General features: G+C 40.7%; 1 protein-coding gene across 3 annotated transcripts in view; it reads right to left on the reverse strand.

Moving 5' to 3' along the window:
- Positions 1 to 20,062, reverse strand: part of trps1 (trichorhinophalangeal syndrome I) — a 172,251-nt gene that overhangs the window by 17,899 nt on the left and 134,290 nt on the right. For all 3 annotated transcript variants that reach the window (XM_022683315.2, XM_022683316.2, XM_022683314.2), the window contains exon 7: positions 213 to 335. In XM_022683315.2, coding sequence (XP_022539036.2) covers positions 213 to 335 — 123 coding nt within the window. The remainder of the gene's footprint in view (positions 1 to 212; positions 336 to 20,062) is intronic.

The following is a 20,062-nucleotide window of genomic DNA, read 5'->3' on the forward strand; positions in this document are numbered from 1 at the left end:
AAGGCCCCTGACTTTCAGAGCAGCCAACAGGCCTCAGTCTAACATCACAAGAATACAGTGGTCAGTCAAGAGCCACCTCTCTGTTTGCTTTGCCTTTTTCTTTTTTTTTTCTGTAATTCGTAGGTGGGCTGGTGAGACATCCGGCCCCTCTCTCCCCCCCTTCTCTCGCTAGGTTGTTTTTCCAAGAACCCCCCCCCCCCCCCCCCCCTTACCGAGTGGAGCTTCTGATAGAGGCCACACGCATTACACACGTAGCCCCCGTTGGCATTCTTCCTCCACAGTGAGGTCTTGGTGGTCAGACAGTTGGCGCAGAAGACCCCTGATCCCCGCCGTCTCTGAAATCATAAAAAAAGAGAGAGAGAAAGAATTAGTGTGTGAGTGAGAGAGAGAGTAAGGCTGTGGGCTGCTAAAGAGGTTGAATAGAAGGATAAACAAAAAAGGGAAAATAGTCAGAGGGAGACTGAATAATCTGAGATATATATCGAGAAAATGAAAGAGAGAAAGAAAGATAGACAGATAGAGAGACACGAAGAAAAACATATCATGTGTTTTTTCACAGTTAAGCATTCCAGTCTGATGTGGAGAGACACGCTCTGTCCAATCTGAAGGTCAAGCTCGGGCGTGATTAGCAGAACCCAACTGATTCTCACTCTAATTAACCTTCTGCTGATTTATGAGAACTGTAAGATACCACTGGGCACTGAGTTCCAGGCGACAACGCTGACTGGCCACACTGCACTGACTGACTCGCCTCAGGCGCCTCGAGAACCCAAACACTCTCATCCCCTCAGCGGGAGCCCGTCTTCAAAAAACGATCCACCACTTACCAACCCAAAGTCTCTCTTTTTTCCTCTCTTACTTTCTCTATCTTCTTCTTCTCCCTGAGAGAGTGACTAATCTACAGTCTCTTCTACAGAAGGAAGACCTAACATGTTTACAGGAATACTGTATAGCTTTGCTTTTATTTCACTGTATAGCTGCATATATAGCTGTATATTCTGTGTATATATATATATATATATATATATATATATATATATATATATATATATATATATATATGCACCATTTCTTTTTTTTTTCTCTTTCTGCACAAAGCCCAACACGAGTAATGCACTGACCCATAAAAAAAGATGGGCACATGAATCACGCGCCGGGTTCTGGTTTTATCAGTGACCGACGCTACAAGCGAATCCCACGAGACAGGAGGGGTGAGTCAGCCAGGGCAGCATGCGAGAATTATCCAGATTATGGCCCCTGTAAAACTCATTTGGCCTTATAGAATGTGTGCGATTTATTTAACTTCAGACGGCTTGTGTAGGGAGTACGGTCCCCCTGCCAGAAAAATACAATGCTCCTAATTGTGCTCTGATACATTTCGAATGGAAAGCTTTCTGCAGACATAATTTTGGCGCAGAGGCCGGAGAGCTTTCTTGGCAGGAAAAGGGCACTTGATTCATCGGGTGTTTCACAATGTATCAGTAAAAAGTTCTGGGGAGCAGCCAGTTCCCTATAGGGTAATTTTTCCATCCAGATGCGAGCGCTATCGGAGGGCCCCCGCGTCAGCTAAACTAATTATGATCTTGCATTCGCTGATGCCTGCTCACTCTAACACTCGACATCCGCCATTAATCACAGATACACGCAAAGTGAAAAGAAATGAAAGGGAATGAGGGATGGTAGCCCGCGTGGCCATAAAGCCTCCAAATGACTGCAATAATTTAATGGGATGGAGAAATGTTTTTAGTGGAGCTATCAGCAAGTGCAAAGCCGCCGCGACAATCGCCCTTTTCAAACCAGGCACAGGAGTCTGGACGGTCATTTTTTGGGGCAGGAGGCTTCTGAGCTTCTGTTCTGAACTCCCTGTCTGCACTGCGGGGGCGCGTCACTGGAGTCCAAATGCAGACACATATATTCTGCTTCTCTGCATTATTAGACTGTCAATTAAATACTCTATAAGGTCTGGAAATAATATTTGTCATTCATTTATCAATATTTGTCTTAATTAAATCTATCAGAATTAAATAATATGTATATATTCATCACAATAGCAAGATGTATACAATCTTCTATTGATGCATGTGTCAACACAGTGTTTAAAAAATAATGGTTTGTCAGATGGTTCTTTGTGAGATGCCAAATAATATATATTATGACTGGGACAACACATTGCAATTAAATATGGCAATAGGTATTTCCTTCTTACTGAACAATGGCCTGAAGTATGTACTATGTGTAGGAATCTGAAATGTTAGGAGAAACATATTTTTTTTCCTTTGTTATGGTAAAATTATTTTAGTTAAGAAAGCAAAAATATAAAAGCTACTTTAGAATTGTCAATACATTTTTAGACTTTTTAGACTAATTAACCAATTGTAAAAAATAAATGCTTTAAATAAAAATGAAACCATGACTTTATATATCTCACATTTAACTTCCAAATTCCTTTTAAACATGTGTGCAAGTGTCCAAAATGTCCACTGAGCCCAATGTCCAGAATCTTTCGATCTTAAACCCACCACACTCCAACTAGCGAATCAGATTAAAATCAAATTACGGCTAATTTACGTCCACTCCCGGGCTTTCTTACAGCCCTAAAGCGAGAAGGTATATATTTTTCCTTCTCTGTAGGGTTTTTAGAGGGCCACATGCTAGGCCTGACAGGCGTGCCATGATTGATTGATTTATTCTTTCCTATCCTGTTCTAGCATTACAAGGCAAACACAGTGTCCGTCATCAGCTCAGCGGAGTTTTCTCTCCGGCCCTCTGGCCTGCCGAGCCAAATCACTCACATGTGTTTCCCTGTGCCCTGCCGAGCCTGCCTGCTTTAGCACAGCTACTGAGAGCGGCGCTGATGTATTCGGCTGCATTTGTCTCGCGCTCTGGCTGTTCATTTGTCAAGGCGCCTTAAACCAGGCACTGTTCAGCTGCTGCAGAAACCCGGCTCTAAAAGTGCCAAGGCAAACAAAATCAAAAACAAACCGGCCCCTCCTAAAGGAAATCTATACTGCGTGCCAAACAGTCACTGGACGCTGCGCATGGCTGCATTGTAATCGACCTGCGTTTCCTCACTAAGGTGTTTCCTTACCCTTGATATAGACCATGCACAGGTACATACGTGCCTGCCTGACTGCTCAGCTCAGAGGAGGAACAGTCAGCCTGTGCTGTGCAGCCACTGACTTCCATTCAAATCTTACCAAGTGCTGGAATAGTGATATTATAGACACAAACACAAAAAGGATGCTTTTGGACTACACATTTAATTTAGCAAATTTTTGTACATTTCCATTTCTTCTCTATGCGTCTTACCATGTCCTTATTCTCACCCAGCAAAATACATATTATAACTATACACTTTTGACCCTCCCCTATTTCTCTCTCTCTCCCCCTATCAGTTGAGAAAAAAATTATCCCTATCTCCTCTTACCTGCCAGTCCAGGGATTTAAGCCAGTGTCCTTCCAGTGGCAACTCCATTTTTCTAATCTTTAGGTTTTATTACACTGTCCAAATACCAAAATGAATGCATTTACCTACTTTAAGTTGCACCCTTTGCTGACACAGATGTGCAACTGCACACACAGAACTGTCATTAAACTAGAACTTTCAGAAACACAAACAAGAACCTACTGGTACCTCACGTAAACACAACCAGCACTGAGCTTTGGAGCAGTGGAACTTCTGGAAGTTCTCTGGAATTATGGTGTCCCATTCAATACTTTTGAAATGAGTTGGGGAGATGGTGATATGATGAAGGGTGGCATGGTGATCATCCAACTATTTGACCTCACCAATGTTCTTGATGCTGAATGCAATCAAATCTTCGCAGCAATGCTCTAGAATCAAGGACAAAGCCTTTCCTGGACATTAAAGACAGCTCAAATTCCAACTAAAGCAGGATAAACTCTTTTTAAATTCAATTCTATTGGCACAGAGAATATTATGAAATAAATGATTAAACATAGCTACAGGTGAAGAATAAAAGTTTTAATACGCTACTCTGGAAGGAAATATTTCCCATAACTCTTTTGATTTGACATATCCTATTTCAACATGTTTAGCCAACAACTGGACTGACTTAGACACCACTGAGCACTTGGGGAGCACTCTGGGAGAAACCTGAAAAGCAAATTAAAGCAGGCACTGACATAGGTCATGACTGCTTTCTAAATATTAATACATGCTTAGACTTTTTACAACATATTTTGGCCGTGGAGCAGCAGACTACATCTGTTACTGCTGAGTAAGTGCTGTGTACAGCTACACATCAAGCAGATGCACACAGGTGTTAGTCAAATATATGCACATAGTGATGGTTTCCCAAAACAGAGCTGATTAATATGCTTTTGCACTCCAGAGCTCTGTGCTGTTTAAGCCTTGCATATATGTGTGTGTGTGTGTGTGTATGTGATGGGGAAGAAAAAAATAAGGACCTTGAGCAGTTAGAGGGCAGTACGAGCTGGGAACATGATGGGAGGTGTGTGTGTGTGAGTGTGTGTGTCCGTGTGTACAGGGGAAGAGGTGTTGTGGGGAGTTTGGACGGGGTTTTCGATCCAGCAAGTTCAAGTGTCAATTACACAGGAAAGCACAGAAATAGCCTCCCTCCTGTCCAATGGCTCATAATCCCAGACTTCCTTTTCAATTATCAACTAGTCTGCTCTGCCATCTGTAAAAACGAACGTGTGCTCGGTCCTGCCAGGTTTTACTCGCCGCTCTCCTGGCTCGCCACAGCTGCTCTCTGAAGGAAAGAGAGGGGAGGTGGAGAGAGAGAAAGCCCTGATTGTCTTTGTTTTCCCTAAGTGCTCGGCCATTTTTCTCGCCTGCCACGTCGGCCGCTCGGCGGGGTGATGTATTGTTTTTTCGTGCGCGGAGAGAGGGGGCCGCCGAGCGCCTGGGCCATGTTCCCTTCCTGACCTGCTGCACTTCATCACTGCATCTGCTCCCATGCTGCTGCTGCTGCCGCTGCCACCGCCACTGCGAGGGATCCGTCATGGGGTTCCCCCGGTGCCATGCGTTCTCCTGCATCCTGCGCGCTACACCCAGCCAGACCCACACAGAAGTACATCTGTTTATAAACACTATGGATGCTATAGTACCTGAGTTGGAATCGATTATTGTTTATTCTACCTTTTTAGGGCCAGATCTAAATCATGGAGCTTACTTATCCTTCTTACCAGATAAAAGTTTGAATACAATGTTTCTTTATTTAATTTGATTTAATGTCTACATTGCAGATAAATATTAAAGACATGAAAACAATCCTCTCACCTAAATCTGATTAACTGAGATGGTGATTTGATGATTTAGGATCAGCTGGCGCTTCAAAGAGCAGCAACTATTGTTCAGCACCTCCAGTAACTCCTTCAAGACACTGATTAAACTAATAATTCCAGGTGATTCTCCCTCATGAAGACACTGAGATTAAAATACCAAGAGTGTGCAGATCTGTCCTCAAATATAAATGTGGATAATAGAAGAATTAAAGTATAAAAAAGACTCCACATGTGTTCCTCTATAGCTGTAATGTCTTAATATTGCAATTTTAATGTGAAAAATCTAAAAAATAAAAAAAACAATGAATGAGGAGACGTGTCCAAATTTTGACTGGTACTGTAGTTTGTTTGGAGAAGCTAGCACTGGCCAGTGGTAGTTTTTAGCCCACAACAGATTCCAGTTTGCTTTGACTGGCTCCATTCTCTCAAATTGACATTAATTTTTACAAACTTCACAAGCTTGGATTAGCTTTTCACTAGTGATTTGGGTGAATGTACATTTTCTGGCCATAAGTACAATAGAAGACTAGAAAAATAAAATAATAAAATAAAAAAATTATAGAAGAATAAAATAAAAGTAAAAAAAAAAGAAGAAGAGGAGCATTTTTCAGCCCTTGTATGGACTGGTTATGCTGCTATTTTCTTAAAAAAAAAAAGAACAGGACATTGTTTGAGCCCCCTTAAAATAGTGAATACAGTAAATCATATCAATACCAAATCGAATCCATAATGGTTAAATCGTCTAATGAAGGGTCATAATCGAAACTGTTGCGAGGTCAGTGATTTACTCCCTTACTAACCATGCGGCCTGCAGCGACCACAAGAAACCTTGAGTCGCATTTCTCCCGCTGCCTTTCATAAAGCATTCTGCCACCGCCAAGGCTGACCTGTGTGAAAGTTGTGTGAAATGTTTGGGGGTGTAATTACAGGCCGTGTTCTGTATTTTCAGGGGTAATTTGCGTGTGTGCAGCAAGCTCCAGGGCAGTGCACAGGTAGAGTGGGTGTTAAAGGCACTTATTCCAGGCAAATATCAAGCCGACTCCCTGTGTTTGCACCGCGGCCCGTGATGAATGGCCTCGCCGCTTTTCTGGCACTTTCTGTGGGCGTAGCCCTGCGCATTCTGTTTGTACGTGATTGATTATTAATGCCTTGCTCCAGGTGCTCCAGGGAGCCTGGCTGATTTGGCCCACGTGAAAGGAATCTGAAGTAATTAGATCCAGGACCTAATTACATCTATTTATTTATCGAACATGTTCCCACGTCCTGGTGAAATCCCTCCATCACTCTCCTCTCCCAGGTGAGAGAGGTGAGAGACTGCCATCACACCTCTCTCTATAACAAATCACTCACGACATTTGAGCAAATATAAAGGACCTTCACTGTGTGCTGGCTGAGGTGAAGCTGATAAATGCTGATGAACTACGTTAACAGTTTCTGGTCAGACATTGAAGAAATAGACGTGCAAGAGAAAAAAAAAATCTTTTTTTTCCCTCAAAAAATGTTCTATATAAATTGTCCTGAGCAACTTACTGACATTGATCAGACAGGCCTTTCTCATGGTCAGCCGCAGATGAACCAAACTGGGCGATCACATGTCCAAGTTAATGCGCATTCTTAATGATAACAGGGAGAGAGGATTCTCCATGAGGATGCTCCTGGACCGGCACTAATCAAGAATGGAGGATTTGAAAATAAATAAATCACAAGCCTTTCAACATGCACTCCATGGAAAGGAGTAATAGCAAGGTTTGTAAGAAGTGCTTCATACACACAAAGCCACCGAAATTAAATTACATTTAATTCACTTAGGCAATCCACAGGCCCTCTTACATTAAATAAACAATTATTTAATCAGCTGCAGGGAAATTAGGCGAACCCCTACTGACAATTTCAATCTCGCAAAATCAGCATCAACGCTTTGTGGCTCAGGCAGCACTATCTCCATGCCGGTGGTGAACATCTGGTTACAATTCCAGACATATCGAACCATCAAGTCCTGCTGCATGAGGAGGCGATCCTAGGTTTACACAAATCTGATGTCTCTTGCTAAATTGCAGAGCTAATTATATAATTCAGGCAGAGTTTAATAAATAATTTTTAATTTATTCCTCAAGGATTTATTCCATCTAGAATCTTAAGAGGCGAACTTGGGAGGTCGTATCTCTGAGTAATAAGCGCAGATCATTTCAAATCCACTTCTGCTGCTCTCCAATTTACTCCTGACACACTTCATGGCAGAATGAGTTTCCGCTATTAAAAAGGGGAAGCAAGTAGAGACACTTACAGTATATAGTGCTTTAAGAGGAATAATGTCAAAGCATTTATATCAAGATCACAAGAGGAAACGTATTTAAAATATATTTTAAATTACACCGATATGTAAAAAAAAATATGGGACATGAGCATGCAAGGCTGGACAATATAAATTATTTTATTTCCATAAGTTTGTAGGCACAGATATACATTGTCTACAATCTTGCCAAATTTCTATAACTTTTATATGATCATATTGGAAAAAAAAAATTATTGAATGAAATTAAGAAATAATCTGTAATAAAATATTGGCCACATCGTCTAGCTGTTGCAATAATTACATTAATCAGAACTGACGTGTTACTTTAGGGGACAGCTTAAAAAAAGGCCAGAATCTGTATACATTGAGGTATTTTGTTATGACTGAGGCTTGAAAGCTTGATAGTGGGGTGCCAGCATGATGTGACAATCTATTTCCTTTTCCAAAGCAATTTACAATTTACCTTATTTTGCAATGCCATGTGTGTGCTGGAAATATATTGTTGAAGGCATTTCCACTCACATTAGACAGTAAAGTAGGTTGTAATGATTTTGACAGGTTGTATCTGGCTAGAATTGTTGATGAAAAGTGTCTCGAAAATCACATCCACAATTGATACAGGAGGTGCATGTACCCATTACCTAGAGCCTAGTATGTTCCATGACTTATGGCATGTCAATGTAAAACCAAGCAATGTTTATTTGTTAAAAATAAGGATGAAAGAATAAAAAAGTAAAAAAAAAACCTTTTTTAATGCAATAGGTTACAATGTTCTGGAGGAGATCCTAAACACAGACACTACAAGCTACTCAACTGATACTGAGCTTCAGAACTGATCCAAGAAAAGGAACACAACTCTGACCCGGCCCAGCTGGCCAACTCTCTGGGCCACAGGTCAACCATCCTGACTGTGAATCTCAAAGGGAACGGACCTCCTGATGAGAGCATTCTTCACTGAGGCCGTCTCTAACCTTTCTCCCACTCTGACAAGAGCGTATCAGTGAAATTTGAGGATTAGGTCAGAGATAAGCTGCACGCCTTCATCTATGTGCAATAAGAAAGCTTCACAGATCATGGCAAATTCAGTGTAAATGAACAAACGAGAGATGGGAAGTCATGCTTTGCAATAATGAGTGAACTACCGGAATAAGTGGTGTCCTATATATGGCTGAAAGAGCTGGGGAAAAGAGATTCTTCCAGTCAAAATGAAGTGGGTGGAAAAAAAAGGCTTTCTTCCCCCCATTCTACGACCAATCATTATTACCAGACTGATAAAATATATGTATCAAAAGGTGTCTTTCTTTCTTACCCCACTATTAGATAAAGGCTTTTTATATATTCCGGAAAAATCCATTCCAGCTTCTGAACAATGCTCCACTCTCTCCGTATCCATGTGAAGGCATTACACCCTCAGAAAGTATCAATGAACTCAGTGTCCCCTATCTAAGGCTTCCTGAGATATATAGTATCCTCTTACATGCAGTTGCTCTGAGGGCACATCCTGTCTGAGTGACAAGGAAAGGAAGTCCGCTTGCACAACAGCCGGTTTCTAAACGTGTCATCTGTCGCCTTGCTAACCGATAACCAGTCCCTCCCAGCTGCGCATCAGCTCCCTGCTGTTTGCAGCAAACTGGCACGGATGTCAGGACGTGAGAGAAAGCCACCTAAGACAATAGCTGCAGAAAGTGACAGGGGCCATCAGGATCCTGGCCATGACATCACCGCCAACAACACACCTTCTCGTGTGTCAGAGAGGACAGTGACGGGCTGGGACAACCGTGTGGAGAGCAGAGGGGGGAGTACACTGAACTGTACTGGAGCAAAATATGATTATTTATTAAAGGAACTCCATTTCAAACAGACAAGACTGGTACGACAGACGTAGACCAACTGCAGAGAGCCTATAAACAGTTTTTAAATACCGTACGCACATCTAAAATCCTGTGCCTTATAATCTTGTGCGCATTATGTATGAATTTTACTAGTCAGGTTGTGAGGAGCAGTAAAGCTACTTCACTAAAGTACAGCGTTTCAGTGAAGCTTCTTCAGCACTCTCTCTTTCGCCACTCAGTGGTGAGTATATCAGACTATAGTCTGCTCGTTTACCGTGTTAAGAAAGAGGTACATTGGCAAAATCCTTAGCTGAGAGCCCCCTGGGTTGCCACAACACTTAGGGTTCCTCAATCTACCGCTATTGGCTATTTACTAGCGCTAACCACAACTGTCTAGCGCTGCTAACCGTGGCTGGCTAGCGCTGCTAACTGTGGCTGGTTAGTGCTGCAAACTGCGGCTCGCTAGCAATGCTAATCGCAGCTAGCGCTCACCCTTGGACAAAATTACAGGAATTCTAAGCTTACTATAACTAAATAAAAGCGCTGTACTCACCCAAATTAACAGTTTTCAGGAGAGAAATCTGTTTAGATTAACATCCAGCAGTTATTTGACTTTGAAAGAAAAAGTCGTATAAGGTTTATAATCCGGTGCGCCTTATATAAGAAAACAGACCAGAAAACAGACGTTCAATAAGAAAGTGCCTTCTAATCTGGTGTGCCAGAGTCATGTAAAAACTAAATTAAGTCACCACAAAAAAAAGAAATCCTTTGTCCTTAACATATGTTAACACAATGACGTTTGGTAATATAAAATAGAAAGATAGAATAGAAAGCCTAGAATTAGAATAAGGTACAGCACATCAGCTGCAGACAATCAGAACATGGCTAGAGAGAATTTTGGAGGAGCCTTTTAAAAACTGGGTTTATTTCTCAGTGTTTCTATAAATATTTTTTTTGCAATAAAACAGGGAAACACTTTCTTGTCATTTCTAACATTTTCATCATCTGTCGTTAATTTTGCATTGGTGGATTCATGCATCTGCCTATGTTTTTTTTTTATGAAACTGACCAATAAACACCGAGAAAATCATTTGTAAAAATATACCATTTGTAAAAAATAAAAGTACCAGGGAAACACTAAAGTTTGCCAAAGAACAATTAAAAAAAAAAAATTCAAAAAAAAAAAAAATTCAAGGATTGAATTTGTAGTCTTGTCCTGATATTGTTTTATGACAAGAGTTTCCTTCTTTAATCAAAATAAATAATTGAGGTTTAATATATGCAATATTTTTGCCATGTCATCTGTTATATTTGACTGCATTAAAATCTGGCACATAAGATCCCACTGTTATCTTTCACTGCTGCAAAAGCATAATTCTTGTTTATTTGATCTAGGTTTATAACCACATGATCCGTTTCTCTGGATAGTGAGCTAAAGAAGTGCAGAATAGTGCACTTGTGTAGAACAGTTGAACACACTGTCACTAGCCCTCCAACTTAGAACACAGATCATGCTTTAATTGTTGATATATCTGTGACCTGCTAACCTGTGGTGAACACTGTAGGTCTGTTAAATGCTTCTGTAAAATCTGTGAGGATGCAGAGCCTGGGAACTGCCATGAGGTAAACTCTGGCACACTTTGCCTTAATAGCCTGTGTTGTAACACGGTGTGGAAAGGAGGACATGGAAACCTCAATTCACCTTGCCCTGGAGGAGGAACACAAAGGGCACAGAGCACAAACATCAGCAGGTGTGTGTGTGTGTAAGAAGCTGTGTCATATCAGTGTATATTATACAGCACTTCAGTCTCTGAACATGAGGGGCTCCACACACTAACAAAGATGGTCTCTCTTCACTGATCCAAGAACTCTACTGTAAACCTCTCAGCACTGTGCAGTGTAATTTAGGACACCACAAGCACTCAGAATGTACCACAGTGTACAGAACACAGGGAAGATTAATTAAATAAACATGACCAGATGTGGACACTGACCCCACTTACTCAGTTATGTGTAGTTGTTGTAGTTTTTTGATAATTTTACATCTTTCAGCATTTTTAAATAGTAACATGTTTATGTACGCCCAAACAACACACACAAACACATATAAAAATATCCAGACACTCCTTCTATTGAGTGTATTCAGCTACTTTCACCTACCCCTTGCTGACACAGGCATTCAATTGTGCGCACACAGCTTGATTAATCATCATAACAAAGCAAAGCGCCCCCGTTAGAACGTAACGCTTGTAGCAGCCGCCCAAGAGCCTAAGGTCACAATTCCCAAAGCTAAGCATCCGCTACAGAGTTAAAAAGCCATAATGTGTGTATTTTTTTTGTTAAAATTACTTCAGGACCTTTTGCAATGGTTGCTGTCTCTGTATCTCTCAGCTTGTCCAAAAATGCAAGTGAAAAGCATATCCTTCTGCTGTGTCTAACAGCATGACTGTAGAGGGAGCTCAAGAGCAGGGATTCTAGCAAAATACTCCTTTGACTTTCAATTGAGGTCAATGTGAAAAGACTATATTCTAAATAATTTTAGAACAATTCTATTGGCCCTTTTATCAAGACATTTTGCTGAAAAGTGAAAGTGAAAAGGTCCTGCTGACAGATGATGGTTGTGTTTAAAAAGTGCCACTACAGTTCTCTGCAGAAATCCTATTATTACTCAAAAACAATTTTAGCGATATTTCATCTTTATTAAATTATTTGTCACAAGTAACAATTCTTAAGCAACACGACAGTATGAGTTTAGACCACTTAAACACTACTAATCACACTTAGTCTTAAGTGGTTTATCCTAAATACTGAGCTATTCTTAACTCTGTGCTAGATTTTATAATTTTAGAGTAATTTTATATCAGAATATATTGCAAAAGAATATTTTTCTCCTCAATTTACCCAACCCACTCATTAAGATTCCCGCTATCACCAGTGATGCGCCAGCACCAGGAGTATAAAGACTAGCACATGCCTCCTGATACATGTGAAGTTAGTCACCGCCTCTTTTTGAACTGCTGATGATGCAGTATTGCCGAGTAGCATCACAGCACGCTCGGAGGAAAGCACAGCGACTCGGTTCAGATACATCAGCTCACAGACGCCTTGTGCTGAGCGACATCACCCTTTGGAGTGATGTGGGGAGAGAGTGCCATCTACCCCCCCCAGAGAGAGCAAGGCCAATTGTGCTCTCTCAGGGCTCCAGTAGCCGATGGCAAGCTACATGAACAGGATTCGACCCAACGATCTCCTGATCTTAGTGGCAGCGCTTAGATATATTTTTCAAATGTTTAAATATGCACCATCTACAGATATGTCACTGACTGACATTAATTACAGAATGCATTACATAAATGGGCAAATTGATGTTAGACCAGATTTAGATTAGAACAGATTTTTTTGGAACAGAATTGTCCATTGTGGCTTTTCTTGGCTTTTATAATGTTTATATTCAATCAGCTAAAATTAAGTAATACATAGTTATTTAACTTTTTGGTCATACTGTCCAGCCCTACTTTGAGCCAAACACTGTAATTCTTTAGTTATCAACAGAAAAGCCAGTGTTTTGCAGTGAAAGCTAGTAGGTCTAGAGGCCTTAAATGGAAAAAAGTCCTTGTTTCCTGCTCAGGCATTCTGCTCTGTAAGCAGAAGAGAGGCGAGCGTTGCGTGGGATCAGAGATGGCAGTGACACCATTTTGCCCCGATCAGCATGGCCTCATCTTGCAGTGACAGCACACTGGTCCGGATCAGGGGCTGCGAGTAGGTGGCAGGAGGTCCAGATAACAAAAACAAAAACACACTCCTCAATGTGTAGGCCCACACCAATAGAGTTCACAGGCCAAGGCCAGGATCCCAGGCTGATAAAGAGCATGCTGAAACACCGAACACGTCTCAGGTCCTGAGGGCGAACAGTCACGTCCTGATGAAATCTATACCTGTTCCTTGACCGCTTAAACAATATAGCCAGACAGCCATGCTGATGCCCACACTGATAGAGCGCTGAAAAGCAGATAGAGTGCTACCTCAGCAGTCAGGCAAAGTTGGGTCAGGTGAAATGAATAGCACCGGTGCTGGGAGATGCAGTCTGAGAGCGAGATGTGCTGACCGTTAGATTGCAGTTGCGTAAGAGCAAGGGTACGAGGGATGTGTGCAGGGATGTGTGCGCTACATGTGTATATGTGTGCAGACATTCAGAAAGTTTTAAAAATATGGTGTTCAGTTGAAAAAAAGACATGAAAGAAATGGGGATAAGTTGGGGAATTGGTGATGAAGTGCGGTGATGATCATTCAACATCTTGACCTCACTAACGTTCTTGTTGCTAAATGTTGCAAAATCTAGTAGAAAGTCTTAACTGGATAGTAGAGACAATTACAAGAAGAAGAAGCAATGAATGAGCAGGTGTCCTAATACTTTTGTCTATTGAAACATACAGCTCTGGAAAAAATAAGAGAACACTTAAAAATGATGTGTTTTTGATTTTACCAAATTAATTAATAATATAATCAAGAGGAAGACGGGAAATTGCAATCCATTAAACCAAGCTAAACTGCTTGAATTTTTGTAGCAGGACTGGCATAACGTTATCCAAAAGCAGTGTGTAAGACTGGTGGAGGAGAACATGCCAAGATGCATGGAAATTGTGATTAAAAACCAGGATTATTCAACCAAATATTGATTTCTAAACTCTCTTTCTAAACTTTATGAAAATGAACTTATTTCTTAGCATTATTTGAGGTCTAAAAGCTCTTATTTGTTATTTCAGCCATTTCTCAATTTCTGTAAATAAATGCTCTAAATGACAATATTTTTATTTGAAATTTGAGTGAGATGTTGTCCGTAGTTTATAGAATAAAAAACAATGTTAATTTTACTCAAACATATACCTATAAATAGCAAAATCAGAGAAAATGATTCAGAAACTGAAGTGGTCTCTTAATTTTTTCCAGAGCTGTATATTGAATGTGATATACGTATTATAAAAGTGTAATTTCTGGTAATGTAGTCACTGTTACCGCTGTGTTACGATATCAACAATAGCATATTCACTTTATTCTGGTTATACACGTGTAATAAGATAATGATAATATGGGTAATTACATGAACTGCTGGACTAAATATATTTAAATAAATTGGTATCAACCAAAATGTAGGGTTTCCAAAATGTTAATTCAATAAAATAATCATATTTCATATAATAAAATATCACATCATCAGAACACAACATCCCTAAAGAGTTTCCTTGGCTAATCAGTCAAGTGCAGCAGTGTCTGTGAGTATTTGTTCCAGTTACCTTACGCTACATAACCTGATTCCTCTAATGAGCAGCTAATTAAAGGGATCAGATGTTGTGCTACATGACTGGAACAAATACCTGAAAACACTGCGGCTGCTGCTGCTGCTGCTGCTGATGGATCAAACCCAGCTCGCAGACTTCTCCTGCTCTGTACTCCTACTCACATAATGCTTCAGGCAGATAAAAAAGAAAAAAAGATTTTTAAAGCTGTGATTCTGTGTGAAAAAGGGGGAAAAATCCCACTAATTAAAAGCCAAACTGAGTCCTGAAGTGTATCTCAGAAAGGTGACAGCAGGCATTCGTGTGATATTGCCATTTCCATTAAAATCACACAAAAGCCCACCGGAGTGGAGTGTCACGTTCACAGTGAAATGTCACTCACTGAAATGTGACCTGATTCAAACCGGCCTGTGTGCTGGATAGAGCCAAACACTCCATTCATACAAGCAGAAGATCAAAAGATAATCACAGACTTCATCTGTAGACATGTGGACAGGGTGCTGTGCTACCATTACGCTCGTAAAAATAAAGGGGCTACAAAGAGTGAAACTTTTGGGTTCATGAAGGATCCTATAGGTTTTAAGTCACAAAAAAAAATAAATAAATAAATAAAATAAAACGTAAAAGTTTTTTTTTATGGCCCAGAAACCCAATATATAACTCAAAAGGAACAAATAAATACAATTGCAGAGACAGAGACATACTACATACCAATAAAAGCAGTTCTTTATCAGATATACACTGAATAGTCAGGCACAGGATCAGAATTGTTCAGATTTGTTTCCTTGCTCTACATGCTTCCCAACCATGTGCCACTTTATGGAATTATTGTTGGATGCATAAACAACCACTGTTAACTGTCTAAAGTAATTGATGTAAAGGTTCTGTAACATTTTAAAGTTTTTAGTTGCTCAGAATTCTTTTCATCCTTGCTTTATAATAAGATAATCTTTTATTAATCCCACAGTGGGGGATCTGCTATGTTAAGACATCGCAGAGGACAGAACAGAAGTGTCAGGAAAAATATACATACAATATATAAAATCTCCATATGCAAAAAAATACAAAAGAATATAAAATATCAAGTATATGAATCAGGAATATTAGGAATAGAGACAGCATGGATCCCCAGTATGAATGCGGTTGTTGTGGTAAGCAGTGAGCACTGATGTTGCACATTGCTCGTTAATGATAAATAGTAAAATGCAAATAAATAGTAAATAAGCAGTGTTATTGAACATACTGATTATAAAAATCACATGCCTCCTTGTGCCAAAATCACTTCTAATGTTCTGTATGTCTCTTCTTTTCCATCCTAATGACACATCCTCTAATAATACAGTTATTAGAATACTGCAGTATATATGAATTTTGACCAGCAGGGGGTAAAATACTCAACTCTGAAAATCTACTGGATACCGAACACACACTCTAACACTCCACTTTAACTCACACGTTTAAGTGACCACACACTGAATGCTTGATGATTACCTGCCAAGAGCATAAAACATAGCATAAAAGGTATAAATCAGCAGTTGTTTGAACACCATGACACTTCTGCACTCAGTTACAATATAACAAATGACAATTTTACAGGAAACATTCTTCCAAGGCCACCTTTCACTCCTCTTACGCTCAGTGTGTGCGCCTCAGTTCCATTAGCTACAATCCACAGGGAATTCCACTGAAGAAGAAAAAAAAAAAAGCAGTACAGTAATCAAAACAAATAGCTGGAGGATAGGCAGAGAGGATGCTCTATAATGCAGAGAGTGATGCAGGAGGAGGCTGAGCGAGATGGAGAGAGATATAGAAAGTGGAAAAAAACCCTCTTTTACACTCACAGCACTCGATTTACTCTCTTCTGCAGGAGATAAATAGACTTTCCCTTTCAGCTTCAGCACACACACTAACCAAAATTGCAAATTTGACTGGTCTATTTTTTCCGTCTCCAGCGCTGGTGATTTCACCAGTCTTATGAAAGTCGAGCCTAAAGAGATGGCCTCCATCATTTATGCCTGATTGGTGCAGAGCAGGGGATGCAGCAGGAGCGGCTGCTGCTAATGATGCCTCCACGGAGCTTAGGGCCCGTGGCCCAAATGACCGAGCACCAGGCTGCGATCAAACACTCCGGGCAGGAGTGCACAAGAGCAATGCTGGGCATATGGAGGCACGATTTAAAAAGTGATGCAGAGGGCTTACGTTTGGCTTGTTGGGCCACCGTCACAAACTGTAAAAAGCGTGGGTTGTTAAATGATAATAATACAGTAATAATAGAGACAGCAGGAAGCTGAATTAAAGGGCCTGTATCAAAGAAAAGCACTGTTTTTTTAAAAGAGAGATCGTTTGTACTACCACCACCACCACTATATACACAAATATCTGCAGACAACCATTCTAATGAATACTAAGTGGAACCCATTGCAGACGCAGATGTGCAAATGCACACATGCACGCACACACAGCTTGTCTAGACCCTGCAGAGAAGCCTTGTCTATAGAAAAGGACTCTTGGGACTTTTGGGATGCTTTTAGGATGCTTTTATTTCATCAACTGCCCAGGGACTGCAGATAAAAATCTGGAACATTTACTTTATGGAACAATGATGTTGATTTTGGTGTATGGTCCCTGTAAATAAATAAATGTATTCAAATCAAATCCCAGTACTTTTGTCCAGATTTTTGTGTGTAAACAATCTATTTATCTTTTTTAATAAGGTATTTGATTTGTAATTCACACAGGTGCCCAACACTTTAAACGCTTTAAATCACTGTAAAAAAGACACAAGAAAAATATCCTGCCTAATCCTAATGAACAGAAAGGTTTGTAACAAAACCACATTACACCTAACTTTATTATAAGAAAAAAAAAACATGAAACAAAACAACGAATTTGGTCTCTTTAAGCTGAATGGCAAAACATTCAAGTCCACAGTAAGAAATACAGTACAATCATCCACGACTACCTAAGTGACCCTCTTAGCAACCAAACCCACCGCTGTAGGTCTTAATTGCCTAGCAACCTTGGTCAAATAAGCCCTCCAAATCAGCATCTGAGGAGGCGGGGAGTTTTGAGAGACATGAGGAGCAAATTTCATTGTGTTTAATTTGGATAATTATGGGAGTTTACAGGGAGAGGGGTAATGAATGGCATTTTATTGTATTAACTTCTGGGCTAAATTGCCGGAATATGGAAAAAACATCTCAGTTAAGGGGGGCAACACCTCCATCAGTCTGCTGAGGAGGGACCGGAGGACCAAATGAAGATAATGGGCTTCAATAAAGCTCACAGACCTGATTTTAGTGGTCTAGAGGGAGGGAGGGAGTCAATGTCATGGGACCGTGGAACACAATCTTAAAGGATGCAGATCCTCAGAAAACACTTCACGGTGATGTTCTGTGTAATTACCAGGCTACTGTAACATTTTAAGCAAACAAAAATATGTTATTAAAGGAAATGCTTATTTAAACTACATATTTAAAAATCACATTTGTAAGATTGTAAACACATTATTGATAGACAGCTTTCATAGAATCCTTCTTTTAGAACCTCTACATGTCTATTCATCACTACAGAAAGCCTTCAATTTTATTATTTTATAGTGTCCAAACTTAAAAAAACATTTTTAATCCCCAATTCTCAGCAGTACAACCAATCAGACCTCAACAATCTCCACATTTATCCCATCTTTTATTAGGCAACACACACATCGAGTGCAATGGGCAGCTACCTCAACAACCAGGCAGCAACTGGGGATTACATGCTTTGTTCAAGGGCACCTCAGCCATGAAGGCTGGTCCTGGACATTGAACCAGCAGAATGAACTGACTAATCCACATAGCCCAGCTTAGGAAGCCGGTTTCAGAAGAAGAGTCAGCCATGCTGCAGCACTTCTTGAGCAAGGAGGGTTAAGTACCTGTGATGGAGGCTGGTCCTGGGGATTGAACCAGCAACCTTCCAGATCCCAAGACCACTTCTTTATCCTTTAGGCCACGTCTGCCAACATATATCCCAGCTTAGAAAGTAGGGGTTAGAGAAACAGTCAGCCATGCTACGGTACTCATTGGGGAGAGAGGGTTAACTGGCTTGTTCCATGGCTCTCACCTATGCAGGCTGGTTCTGGGGATTGAATTTAGGTTCTGAACCAGCCTCCTTTCAGGTCTCAAGCCCACTTCTTTAATCTAGCCCTTCTTAAAAAGCTGGCGACAAATGAAAAGATCAAGAGCAGAGAAAGTTAAGTTCCTTGTAAGACACTTGAACTATGGAGGTTGGTTGTAAGTAATGAACCTGGGGACTCAAACCCACTTCGTAAACCTTTAGGCAATGATTGTCCCTACATATTCCATCTTTAAAAAGCTGGAGGCAGATAAAAAGATGAAGACACCTGTTGAGCAGAGAATATCAGCTGCCTAGTAACACACCTAAGGCATGGAGGCTGGTAGGAGATAATGAACCTGGGGACTCAAACCCACTTCGCAAACCTTTAGGCAATGATTGTCCCCGCATATTCCATATTTAAAAGCTGGGGTCAGATGAAAAGATGAAGACAGCCATTGAGCAGAGAAAGGTAATTGCCTTGTAAGACACCTAAGCTATGGAGGCTGGTTGGAGGTAATTAATTTGGGGACTCAAAGCCACTTTGCAAACCTTTAGGCAACGATCGTCCCCACATGTCTGAGCTCAGATGAAGATTTAGCCATGCGACAGAACCCTTCAAGCAAAGAGGGTTTTAGTGCTTTGAAAGGAACTGGTCCTGAGAACACAACCTGGGGACTGAGCATAGGGATTAAACCAGCAACCTCCTGGGTCCCAAGCCCACATCTGCCCCCATATATTTTAGCTAAAAAATCTGGGGACAGGTGAAGGGTCAAGCAAGCTTTGGCATCTCTGAAGCAGAGAGGGTTAAGTGCCTTTTATGAACATGGGAATCAAACCCACAACCCCCTGTGATGAATAACACAGTGGTCTAACTATGTATTAGCTACAACTACTACAGTCCTATCAGCATTAAAAACTGTATTTCACATTTATAGCTCCAGCAAATCTGTTTGTATATCGAAATGTTCTATTAAAACCACTGATTCTGATGTTTTAGTTAGTAGAGCATATTAAACTCATTCATTAAGAACCACAAAAACTCTGCCAATGTAACTTTAAGGACACTGCCACACCGTGAACTGAAGCCACCATTATGGTGAAGAAAAATGTTCTGTGCTCTGATAAAAGCTCCAGGGAAACTGAAAAGATGAGGACGCGAGGGAGGAACATGCCAGAGCTTGGACTGTCTTCTTGCTTGTGTTCCATGTTCACCTTGACCCTGCTGGTCTAGCCAGCTCCGCTCACCCCCAAAGCTCCACACCCCTTTCCCTACCGCT

Source organism: Astyanax mexicanus, chromosome 3 (assembly GCF_023375975.1).
Source record: "Astyanax mexicanus isolate ESR-SI-001 chromosome 3, AstMex3_surface, whole genome shotgun sequence".
Lineage (NCBI taxonomy): Eukaryota > Metazoa > Chordata > Actinopteri > Characiformes > Acestrorhamphidae > Astyanax > Astyanax mexicanus.